Raw genomic sequence first — 12,854 nt, forward strand, 5'->3', positions numbered from 1 at the left:
GGGGGAATCAATTCACACAAGACTGTTGTTTTATATTTGTTTTATGGTTATCTTTTGTAGGTTATATTAATAAAATTATTTTATTATTTTTTAAAAAAAATAAAAACAACAACTGCTGGATGCTGATGGCTATTTATCTGTCTACACACATACACATTTCTCTGAGAAAGTGTGGGAATGAGTCATGCCAGAAGCCTGTGGCCTCGAACTGGCCCACCACAGCTGGCATTCCAACTCTGAACAGAAATCAGGAGGGAGGGAAGGGCAACTTGGAGAGACACAGCCAAGCACAAATAATACAACTAACACCAATATTTCCATTACACTGACACTTAAGCTGCCGTGATACGTTTGTGCTTCTCTCTTTTTCCTTTGTGAGGGGAGATGCATGACGCACACGCCCCTTTATGTCTCTCAGAGCTTGCGCGCTACCAACTTGGCTGTGGACTTAGAGCCCTTCGAGGCCAAACTCAGAGCAACCCCAGCCCCTTTTTCTCTTGTTGTTGTTTTTTTCTTCCAGCCGCTAGACTCGAAGCTGGCAAAAGTTTATCTAGCTCCCTCTCCCCTTCCCCGCCCCTTTCCACCGCTGGCAGCAACGCCCCTCTTATTCGCACTGCCTCCTCCCCATAAAGGAGGAGCCGTCGACGGAGTGAGCAGAACGCAGTTCGGAGTCCGTAGCATCGCCTGCTTGTTTCGCAGTGCGCGTTTTGCTTAGCCATCATGACCAAGCCTGAAATGCCCGCGCCGGCCTCCCCGTTGAAAGTGGGGCGCTCCCCTGCAGGTAAGCAGGCAGGGCGGGAAGCTTAGCTGCGAGCTGGTGGGGACCAGTCTGTGGCTGGAGAGCCATATAGCAACCACGCTTACTCAGGAGGGGGCTAGTGAATGCATTCGGGTTTGCAGGGCTAGGACGGTGCGCTTCAGCACAAAATCCCGCCCTCTTTGGAGATGTTTGTTCCCTCAACAACAACCACCGTAGTTTTCTTGAACCAATAGCTAGGAATGAGGCAGGGTGTTACTGGCTCCTAATCTTTTGTGTGTCGCCTAACTGGAATTTATTCCCCCCCCAAAAAATAAATGTCGGAGAAGAAAAGATGAGAGCCTCGAGGTTGTAAACAGTGGCGCAATAATGCTCCTTCTCTCCGCCCACCTTGGTGGGCGTGTGCTTCTCTCGCTGCCCTGGAAGTGTAGTTGTTATGTCAGCCTGTGGTAAAAGCTTTCTTCGCCGCCTCCCCAGATGCGTACGCGGGCCGAACTGCGCACGAGGCTAAGTGCGTCGTTAGAAACTACGGCAGGTCCCCTCCCCTCTGCGCCGAATGGGAGGCGGCGCGAAATGCGCCTAGGCGGAGCCGAGTTTCATGGAAAGCTCGGCCTCCAGAGCGCGATCTGCGGAAAAAAGAGGCGGCTCTCCCACTGAGTGTCATTTAAAGAGCGCTTAAACTAGCAAGCCTTAACAGTGGACCGTGCACGCGTGGTGTTCTCTCAGTACAGGCAGTTCTGCATTTGTAGAGCTGCTCTCATTTGGAAGCTCGGCTGTAACAGAGCTTGTTTACCCCTCAAAGAGTTGCTTCAAACTTCAGACGTCTTCTCTAACACACGTAGAAACCTTCAGGCTTCAGAGTTATTGGCCTGTTGTTTGTAGTTAACAAACTTGTACTGTAGTTATTCCTAGGGCTTTTCAGGGGGAACTTGCCGGAACTCAGTTCCAGCACCTCTCAAGTGGGTTCTGGCAGCTCTCAGGTGGGTGCCATTGGTATTCATGGTGAATTCTGGCACCTCTCTTTCCAGAAAAATAGCACTGGTTATTCCTGGTTAGTACTGTAATGGACACAGCAGTGACTCCTGAAATTTGTTGCTTCCCTGTAACAGTGATTAGTTACAGTGGTACCTCGGGTTACATACGCTTCAGGTTACACACTCCACTAACCCAGAAATAGTGCTTCAGGTTAAGAACTTTGCTTCAGGATAAGAACAGAAATCGGGCTCCGGCGGTGCAGCCGCAGGAGGCCCCATTAGCTAAAGTTGTGCTTCAGGTTAAGAACAGTTTCATGTTAAGAACGGACCTCCGGAGCAAATTAAGTACTTAACCTGAGGTACCACTGCATTGGTATTGCGACTTGTTGATGAGGTGTTTGAAAATCAAGGTGGTTAACAAAAACGTCCTAGATACAAATATGAAAGTGAGGCTGTCCAGTCATCACTTTGCCCTGTGTGTAAAAACCAGTGTTTCCTCTAGCTAAGAATCAAAGCAGTTAAAAAGTCTTAAGTGTTTTTACTTTTCTTGGTTCCCACCAATTAGTGGTGAGCCAGGTTGCTTCCTGGAGCAAGACAGTTTGAGCATATTACACCAATCTTGGTTTGACTGCACTGGCTACCAGTTAGTTTCCAGGCCCAATTCAAAGTGCTGGTTTTGACCTATAAAGCCTTAAATGGCTCAGGTCTTCAATACCTGAAGGACCACCTCTTTCCACATGAATCTACCAGGACCCTGAGATCCTTTTCTGAGGCCCTCCTTCGTGTGGCACCTCCTCGAGAGGTCTGGAGGGTGGCAACACAAGAACGGGCCTTCTCTGCAGTGGCTCCCCATCTGTGGAATGCTCTCCCCAGGGAAGTTCGCCTGGTGCCTTCATTATACACCTTTAGGCGACAGGCAAAAATGTTCCGTTTTAACCAAACCTTTGGTTGATTTGATTGACATCCTATGCGCTTTTAGAATGTGGGGGTTGGGGGGGGGTTCATGGATTGTTGTTTATTTTTATTATGTGGTTTGTGGTTTTATATTTTGATTTTATTCTGTAAACCACCCAGTTCAATAAATAATAAATTAATAATAATAATAATAATAATAATAATAATAATAATAATAGGGCTGTGATTGAAAACAAGAGCGTGAGATTGTGGTGGTGAAGAAGACTGTATTAGGTGCAAGGCAATCTCAAAAAGAGACAATTGCACATACAGTACTTTTGTAACCGAAGAAAATCATTAATATAACATATTACAATAAAATAAAAACCCCGCTCAAAGAATGAAGATTGAACCAGTAGTTAAATTTCATCCTGACCTATCTTGCAGGGTTGTTATGACGATGAAAATAAGCATTAGTTTCCTAGCTGCACCAGGAATCGATCAAAGCTTGTAAAAATTGCAGCATTTTTTTCTAATCAATCCAAGTCTTCCATATCTGAATGTCTAATGAAAACTGCATTTCACCTCTTCTAACCACTCTTGTGCCTGAAGCTCATATCCAGGACTATTTTGTTTCTTTGTTTATTGTTAATTCAGTTTATTTCCCACTTTTTCTTCTGAAGCAGCCCAGGTACTATTTGCGTTACTTAATAAATTTATACCCTGCCTCTCCACAGAAATGTTTGAGGTGACTCACACAAATAAAATATGTAAACATATTACATAAATTTAAAACTGAAACTGAAAAGTGCAGATAAGACACCTAAAAAAAAAAAAAGGCAAATGAAAAGGACTTTATTTGGTTCCCAAAAAACACAAGTCGAGGCAGCAGAGCTACAAGGTTACAAATATGCCTTCATGTGAGGGCATTTAACCAAAGTTAAATTTAAGTCTCTGCTTAATCTGGCAGTTTTTAGATGTAATGCCTTGTAAGACATGGGAAAACAGTAATTTATTTCAACAATTATATCTGAAATATCTAAGTTCTTTTAAAGATGAGTTTGTTTGACGTTGCTCAACATTGAAATTATTGTTGCCAGGTCATCTTCAGCTTTAATTACTGCTAATTGGTTTTATAATTGACAGGCACGTTAACAGAGCATAATTATTACTTGGGAGAATGCAGACAGTCAAATGCATTATACCAGCACAAGAAGTACCTCTTTATTCTGAACTGTTGGTGATAGATAAATGCAAACATTATTTGTCGTGGGGTATGCTCAGATCATGGCTACTTGGAGGCCAAATCTAGACTACAAAAGGTTTTGTTAGAACACCAAAGACTCCAGGTTACTACTACATTTTATATGATTTATCTAACCTATGGTTGCAAAGAAACTTTGAGTCTGAAGGCAAAAACACTAAAAGATAAATCTTCTCTCTCCATATTTTGCAATGTTAGCCAAACCCTTTCAAGGATAGATTTAACTTTCCCATGCTTGATGGCAAGGACTGTTAAGTTTTCTAAATAAGTGCAACATGCCCATTCTTAAGATGTATGGGAGCCACAATACAAACGTTTGGGACAGCAGTTGTATTATGGGTCTTCCCCACCTACATTCCTCCCTACTGGTGGGAAGGCAGTCACATGCAATTAATTCGTCTTTTCAAGGGACTATGTTATTGACCCATACTGCAGCTGTGTGGGATACAAACAAAAAGAAACACCTTTCTGTTTGTGCATGGGTGTAAAAGTGGTTTAATATCATAGCTGTGAATGGCATGTAAACATCTCAGCTTGCACCACCCTGGCAGCAGTACAAACAAATTCATGAATGTTCTGTTCATGGAATCAAAGTGATCATGTTAACAGTGTAGCTTAAGACCCACTGTATACCTGGGCAATAGTTCAATGATAAGAAGAGCACATGGTTAGTACATGTAGCTTAGAAGCTTCACTCCGTAACATAGGCAGATTGGGCTGGGAAAGATCTTGGACAGTCAGTGATGGACTATACCAAGCTAGATGGACCAATGGTCTAACTTGGTACAAGGCTACTTCCTGTGTCCCTGAGGAATGCAAGTGCTCCGGACTAAGTGCCTTGTGAATTTAAATCTGTATCTTGCCCGCCATTCTAAATATGTATTTGGCAACATATGTCTTGCATAATGTGAAACAGACCAATTGCTTGGGGGTTATCTGCCAGTCACACATGTTATCACTGCTTTCCTCTACAGTCAAAGCTGGAGGTATGAGAGTTGCCAAGAAGCTGGAGAATGCACCTGTTGAAAAAAGTACCAAAATCCCAGCGAGAGACAAGACTAGGTATGTGTGCGGTGGTGACTTGTCACGGTGTTAATTAGAATGACTACGTAGTGAATAAGTTCAGGTTTGTGGGAAAGAGGATGTCCATTTATTTATTTATTATCTATTTTTAAAAATGAATGAATATACAGCTATATCATAAAAATATAAGAGATATATCAACTTGAATTATAAATAATATTACTGACAACGATACTGTTGCAGCAAGCAATGAAGGTAAAGCAAAGAAAACCTGATAAAAAAATTAAAAAAATATATATTCAGTGCTGAAAAATAATGCACAGGAAGTTTTACACCCCCCGCCCCCCAAATTTAACAGTGTAAATCATGTTCAGCTTTTATTCTTGGGAGGACTTTGTGGCTCCCCAGCCATTAGAGGCTAACAGCAGAGCAGGGCAATCCTAACCCTGACCAGGCAGTAGTGAAGCATGGCAGAATTGTGTATCTGTATCTGAAGCCCTGCTCTTCATGGTGACTGGGGCAGAAGGGGATAGCAAGAACCCTGCTCTGTGTTACAATAGTTTGGAGCTCCAATAGCAATGAAGTCTGATACTATTAAGTGATGACGGTGGGAGCAGCTTAGAATCTAATGGATCTCAGGCCAGTTCAGACCCTCCATGCTCCCCAAACATCCCATTTGGGGGCATGTTCTAGGCTCATACCAGTGGGAATACAGCTGATAAACTTGTGCACACAAGCCATTTTGACGGACAGGAAGCTCTGTTCCAGAGGAGTGGCACTGGCATCATTCCACAGACAGAGGTTGTCGGAGCTGTTTTAGGCTGAGTGGAGGGAAACTTTGGCCACATCCAATCTCCTCTCCCTTCTGCACAGTAAATAAGGAGTTTGGATTGCAGCCTTAGCATCAGGATGAAGCCTGTTGCCTAAAATTCCAGAACCAATACAAAATAGTCTCTTGGTTTGTTTTGCATTTTCCTCTTTCAAATAATAGCACAATAAATAACTAGCCCTGCAGACTTTTGTGACAAAGGTGGGATAGCTTATATGATACATGAGGCAAAATTCATACAGTTTTGTTTTTCTCTAAAATGAGGTGCATAGAAAGTTGGAAATGGGTGCTTGTAAAATTCTTTGGCAGCCTTGAGAAGTTGCCAGTAATGCAATTGTGTGGAAAATCGTCTTTTTACTTTCGTCTGGGGCAAAAGTTTATTATTTATAGTAAAACCACACATGCACAAAAAAGCCCCATTGTGGTCTTCCTTTCACCTTGCAAACACTATTCCTGGAACTGAGCTGATAACGTTCACTTCCTGTGCACATAAAGCCTATAAAACAACCTGCTGCCACTAGGAAGTGGCTATTAAATGGGGGGGGGGAACTATTTTAAGATGTGCTTGCTGAAATCTGTCAGGGGCTCAATTGTAGCTTAATCTTCTGGCTTCACAGCACAAAAGGAGCCTGTTTACACCATCTGTTATCCTGGGACAACAACCCCAGCCATTCCATTGGACTGTTGGAAAGAGAGAGAGAGAGAGATGGTTCTGCAGAGCCTCTCCCATTAACTTTGCAGAAAGACCAGCAACTTCAGGCTTCTTCCTCCTCTTGCAACCTTTGATTTCTAGCTTGTCCGTAGAATAATTCCCTAACTATGAGACAGTGCCTATGTTTTCTTTTTTTCCTTCCTCACTCTCAGTTACTTTTCCTTTTGTGTCATGTCTTTTAAATTGAAGGCCTAACTAAGGGCAGAACTGTCTCATCACTGGCATTTGTATCTTGCTGTGGGGTGAAAAGCAGGATAAAAATGCTTTAAATAAATAGCATCCCAGAAATCATTCAGCCCTAATACAGTTGCATGTACAAGACATCAGCTGCACCTTGTACTTGTCTGTTCCATCTCTACATAAGTAAGAACCGGTTAATATTACATATAAATTATGTAGAATACTTGGAAGAAAGAACAATGCACGTGTGATTTTTGGTTCTTACATACTTGCAGTAGAAGTATAGATTTGGTTGCGTCCTGCCTGTGGTGAAAAACTGTATTTGTATCTTGACCTACTCATCTCAGAGCTTGATCAGTCCTCTGATTTAGACCTTGATTGTAACCAAAGGAGCCCTAAATATGTTACCTATCTTTTCCTCATGCCCTTCTGGCACTATTTGATCCAAAGTCAATACACTGTGATCTATGCAAGATTAGCAATGACTTGACTGAGGGTCATATATTTAGCAACAGGTTAGCTCTTGTGTGCTTGGTTTTTGTTTGCAATGTAGTAGCTGTTGCGGGGTGGGGATCTGGATTGAGACCAGGAATAAGGGATTTAAATTATTTCCCTTACCCTCAGTCTCTTTCTGGATTGTGGACATTGCAGCTGCTATTTAGTAAACAGGATACAAGCCCACAAAGACCAGTCGTGCGCTTAATGCAACATCTAGGTTGTCGCTAAATTAATATAAGCAAAGCAAAGTGCTCTGCAGGTTAGGATTGGGTGGGGGAGAATTTAACAAACAGCATGAAGGGTTCTGGGAAGATTAAAGCCCTGGTTAACTTTCTTTTCCTTACTCCACAGCTCTCTCAATGTCATAAAAATGCAAAGCATGAGTATTCTGCTTTCAGATGCACTGGATAAAGTAAGTACACGCAAAGTTGCCTTCAAGATTTCTCATTATTAATTATACCTCAATGATTATTTAAAAAAAAGAAACCTTCAAAAAAAGGTAGCAGTCTTCATCTGTTGTTGCAAAATCAACCATGAGCCTCGGGACCCTTTAAAGCATGACAGATTTTTTGTGGACTTGAGCCCACTTCACCAGATGCATGAAGTGTTGTCCTTAATTGGCAGATATATAAAATACATGGGTATAGAGGAAGCAGTGGGACCAAATGGCCATGAAAGGGAAGGTATACTCTCTTACAATTCTTTGTGAAGCTTAAACATATACATGGTAGGTACAGTGATTATTTGCAAATATGCACTAGCCAGGAATTTGTACTCGTGAATTACTGCTACTGTGAATGGACACTGTACTTGTGCGTTTGTAACCAAACCATGGTATTTCTAAGCTAAACCATGGGTGAATGTGAACAGGCAAGTATGTGGTAAAAATTTCAGCAACGTTTTTCTTTCCTCAGTCTTGCTGCTGAACTTCCCAGAGCTAAGCCATGGTTTGACTCAGCATTGTATCCAGTCCTGGGTTCATGGTTTGTCCAGGGAAGACAAACTAGGAGTCTGGGTTTGAACATAGCACTATTCCAGGCTATGGATAGGCTTTGGGGAGTGTGTCAGCAGCAGGGCTAAAGGAGGAGCAGAGTAACCATGACTCTTTTTGTGAGTACCTGTATGCTTGTTCACACTTAGATATGGTTTGATGTATCATCATGTGCAAACTGGGCCAATTGTATTTCGGGCCTAATTGTTCACCATTTTTGGGGGTTTATGCACATGCACACACAATTCCAACTGAGGGTAACTCTTCATGTATCTGATGAAGTCTACTCTAGTCCCATTAAAGCTTATGCCACAATAAATACGTTGGGTTTTAAAGCATCACAAAGCTGCTTGTTAGATCTTGAATGGGTGCTGAATGGGGGGAGGGGGAGAATCAAGGATTGCCCCTTCTACCCATGGCTTCTTTTGTCTGAAACACAGCAAAATGTGGTCTCATCAGATGGAGAGAACTTGCTGAGAAGACAGGACTGGTAATAATTATGGCACCACTCAAACTGCGCTCTGCACTTGGACCCACTGCATCATGTTTGCTTGCTAAATATGAACAAACTGATCTTTTCTTGTGTGTATGGCCATTTGAAGCCTTAGTACATTGCAAGAAGGATTAATTTGTATATAATTTTATTAAGTTTTCTGTTTTTAAAATACTCATTTTACATTCTTAAGATATCAGTGGGACGTGGGTGGCGCTGTGGGTTAAACCACAGAGCCTAGGACTTGCTGATCAGAAGGTCGGCAGTTCGAATCCCTGCGACGGGGTGAGCTCCTGTTGCTCGGTCCCTGCTCCTGCCAACCTAGCAGTTCGAAAGCACATCAAAGTGCAAGTAGATAAATAGGTACTGCTCCGGTGGGAAGGTAAACAGCGTTTCCGTGCGCTGCTCAGGTTTGCCAGAAGCAGCTTAGTCATGCTGGCCACATGACCTGGAAGCCTGGAAGTTGTACGCTGGCTCCCTCGGCCAATAAAGCGAGATGAGCGCTGCAACCCCAGAGTCAGTCACGACTGGACCTAATGGTCAGGGGTCCCTTTACCTTTTTAAGATATCAGTGACTTCCCTCCTTCTCTTTCCATGCTTCATTTTACATATCATAAATCCCTGCATATTTTACAAAAACTATACAATTCAGTATTCCATTATTGCATCCATCAAAACTTGTTTACACTGTTGAATTTATCTTTATGCTGCCAGCATTTTCAGCTGCACACAATTATCTCCCATATATTCATTCAACAAACATTTTCCAATCTTCTTTAAATATATGTTCTTGTTCTCTTATTCTATATGTTAAGTCTGCGATTTGAGTTAAGTTGTCATTCTTCAGTTGGGATCTCACTCGTTTTCCATTTTGGGACTAACAGAACACGGGCTGCAGTAGTAGCATACATAAATAGAAGGGTTAAATTGGGTTTGGGGTTTTGTTTGTTTGTTTTGCTTCAAACAGCAAATACATTTTTCATCTAGCTAAGTTCCTTGTGTGTTTTTGACAATTTCTTTTTGACATTTTTTGACAAATGAGAAAGTTCAGTACAGCTTGAAGGCTGGTATTTTGGCAGTAAGTCTTTTTGCTATGGGGTTGGTCAGTGGCACATGCTCTAGTGATCAGTGTACCACATAAATCTATCATTTGCATATGTTTCAGGAAGGATGTGCTGGTTTTAAAGCATCCTTTCAGAAGAAGGAAGAGAGTTTGTAGTGAATCTCTCTATCTGCTGTGTAGTCCTTTCTTTCTTTCTTTCTTTCTTTCTTTCTTTCTTTCTTTCTTTCTTTCTTTCTTTCTTTCTTTCTTTCTTTCTTTCTTTCTTTCTTGGTGACTTTTAAAATCGTTGTTTTCCCACCTGCAGTTTGAAGTGGCACAGCTTGCTCTACTGCCTTACTCCGCTCACCAGACTTGAAATGACTAGAACATTTCTAGGCAGCAGTATTGCAGTTCAACAAATGCTGCACAGTTGCTACATATTATTTGCACAGGATCTAGTCACCTTCACTTAGCAATTTTTTCTGGTCATATCACACTTTTCTAAGTGCTCAGAGAGCAATAGCTTTGCTCAGGGCTCCCCCCCCCGCCGGAACTTGCTGGAACTCAGTTCCGGCACCTCGCAAGTAGGTGCCATTGCCATTATAAGAGAACAAGGGAGGCATTCATGGTAAGTTCTGACACCTCTTTTTCTAGAAAAATAGCACTGCCTTTCCTGGGGAAATGTGATTATTTCCCTTAAGAAGTTGAATCATTTGATCTTGGAGGGCAATCTGAAATGAGTTGTCGGGTATCTTCTTCCTTGCTATTATTATTATTGTTTGTTTGTTTACCCTAACACTTTTGCCTAGCCAGAAAATAAAGGGCTTTTAAGGAAGCTGAACCTTGACTAGTCGGTCGCAAGTCAAAAGCAAGGTGGGGGGCACCTTTGCCAGTGTTATTATGGTGGGCTTTGCTAGGCACACACAACAAACAAGTGTCTCTCCTTAGGAGTGTGATAGCAGGAGCTAACGCCACTTGCTTTTGGTTTCGGAGTTGGATGCCACTTAGTTGGCAGTGTAGCCAGAGCATAGTATAAGGATTAGAAAACATTGAGAGTGCTTTTAGATGTGGTGAACATTGTGTTAGTTTTCCTGATTATAATTCTAGTGGCTCTGTCCCAATTTCTAATTTTCCTTTCACACTGCAGTACTTATTGCAGGGGCACCATATCATGGGGGCCAAGCTATTACTGGCCCCCCCAATAATTTTTTTTTGGGGGGCAGGTCCCTCCAGTGTTCCAAGAGAACAGGGAGTGGAGGAGGCTGAGTGCAGAGCCGAGCATAGCACAGCTTCTGTGGCTGGCTCCTCCTGCTGCCGTGGAAAGAGGCCCCAGCTCCATCGCATTGTCGTGCATGTGATGTCATACACGTGTGTCGTGATGCTGCAGGGGCCCCTCCCATCTGTAGCACAATTTGGCGCCTCTGACTTATTGTCTTATAGAAATGCGGCTTTTTGACTGATATAATGGTGCATCACGTTGAATTTCATTCACACCAGAGGGCATGGTGTGACCCAACAATGAATGTCATTGGACATCATGATACTCCCCCACACTTTCTGCACATGCGTGCTTCTGTTCCCCCATGAAAATGGCAGGGAAGAACTGCATACTGGTATACCACCCCAAATTTTGTCACTTCAAACAGATTTTTTTTCTGGAATCAGATTAATGGATTGTATAGTTTTCAGGAAGTCAGGTGGGGAAACAGAATAAACTGCTGTGTGAATGCATCCTTGGGCTAGCAGCCATCTCCCAGGCTTCCTTTGCTATGGTTGACCTTGGCGCTAGGTCTAGGATGGGAGGTAGTGTTTATGTGCCTTTGTATCAGGCACTGAAAGGGGAAAACCAGGAGAGAGGGGGGAGGGTAGGCAAAGACCATCACATGTCTGTTCCCCTCATCATCTGCTGCTTCCATACCATATGTTATTTAAAGGAACTAAATGTTCTTCATGTGTGGGAAGTTTCTTTGTTTGTTTAGTGTGTGTTTTTTGTTCGGTATCAAAATTCTGTTTTTCAATCTGTTAGCTTCATAATTCTTCCCACCATCACCCCCCGTGTTTTCTCTTAATGGGTCTTTATTTCTTTTATCATTCTGATGTTTAAATTGCAAGGTTTCTGCTGAAATGGTTGTGTTTTATTAATGTTGTAAGACGTTAAAAAAAAAAAAAGCGGGGGTGTTTGTGCAGAACTAATAAGCCACTTCTGCCCGGTTGAATTTTAATGCTGATGGTTTGTAGTCAGGTATTCTTTCGTTCATATTCTTAACCTTTCCCTTTTCTTCAATCTTACAGCTCAGGCATAAATTTCCAGCCAGAGTCTCACAACATCAAAAGCCGCGGCCCACTCTGGAGAAGATTATACTGCCCAAAAGACTGTGCATTATTCAACAGCCTCGGAAATGTTAAAGATGTAGAGTAAAATATTCATATATTTGACAGACTTGCTCTTAACATAACAGCACTTAGCTAAGGATGCAGTAAATGGACCAAATGGCTCCAGCAATATCTACTTTGTATTTCTCTTGCAATAAAAACTGTGTATGTTCAGTTTTTCATCCCACCCATGTCTTGAAATTTTGTTTGACTTTTCTTTGCGTTTTTTGCATAGCTTCTGATTGGCCACAATACCCTTGTTTTAACATTCCCAAACCATCCAGCAGTTACTGCTTTGAACAGACAAGGAGTTTTTCTCTAGCCATAACATTGACAAGGTAGTCATGTTATTGCCTCTTTATGCTTTCACACCTCTTTCATACCTGGGAATGTGGACACATTGGAAAAAAGTAGGATTGCTAAGTCTTCCTAACTTCTGTAGGTCAACTGACTAGAATTTCTGATGAAGCAGATCTTTGCTGGTACAATAAATTAATGAGCACCCAGATAAAGTGGGTCATTTTTACCCATAGAAAATGATGCTAGGGTTCAGTCCTGTTTTGAAAAACCACCCTACCTGCCTCTGAAAACACATCTTAATACCAGATTTGTGAGGACAACCTGTGGTTGGATAGCAGTGAAGAAGCACTGGCTTATTAATATATGGTTAAGTCAATTTTGTATTTCTTTTTTTTCTGGTTTGTGTTTAAACTTTTCTTGAGTTGAAGATGTAATGCTACATTTTTTGAGTTGAAGATGTAATGCTATTGCATTAGCCAACTAGAATGCAGTTTGCTGTCAGTGATGGATAAATACTTATCCAT

General features: G+C 42.0%; 1 protein-coding gene across 1 annotated transcript; it reads left to right on the forward strand.

Annotated features, from left to right (window-relative positions):
• Positions 1-454: 454 nt before the first annotated feature.
• DAPL1 (death associated protein like 1) lies at positions 455-12,217 on the forward strand. Its single transcript, XM_081930104.1, has 4 exons — positions 455-781; positions 4,864-4,951; positions 7,483-7,543; positions 11,950-12,217. The coding sequence occupies exons 1-4, from the start codon at positions 721-723 to the stop codon at positions 12,061-12,063; spliced, it is 324 nt and encodes a 107-aa protein (XP_081786230.1). The 5' UTR covers positions 455-720; the 3' UTR covers positions 12,064-12,217.
• The last annotated feature ends 637 nt before the right edge of the window (positions 12,218-12,854 follow it).

Source organism: Podarcis melisellensis (genome assembly GCF_964234715.1).
Source record: "Podarcis melisellensis genome assembly, chromosome: 1".
Lineage (NCBI taxonomy): Eukaryota > Metazoa > Chordata > Lepidosauria > Squamata > Lacertidae > Podarcis > Podarcis melisellensis.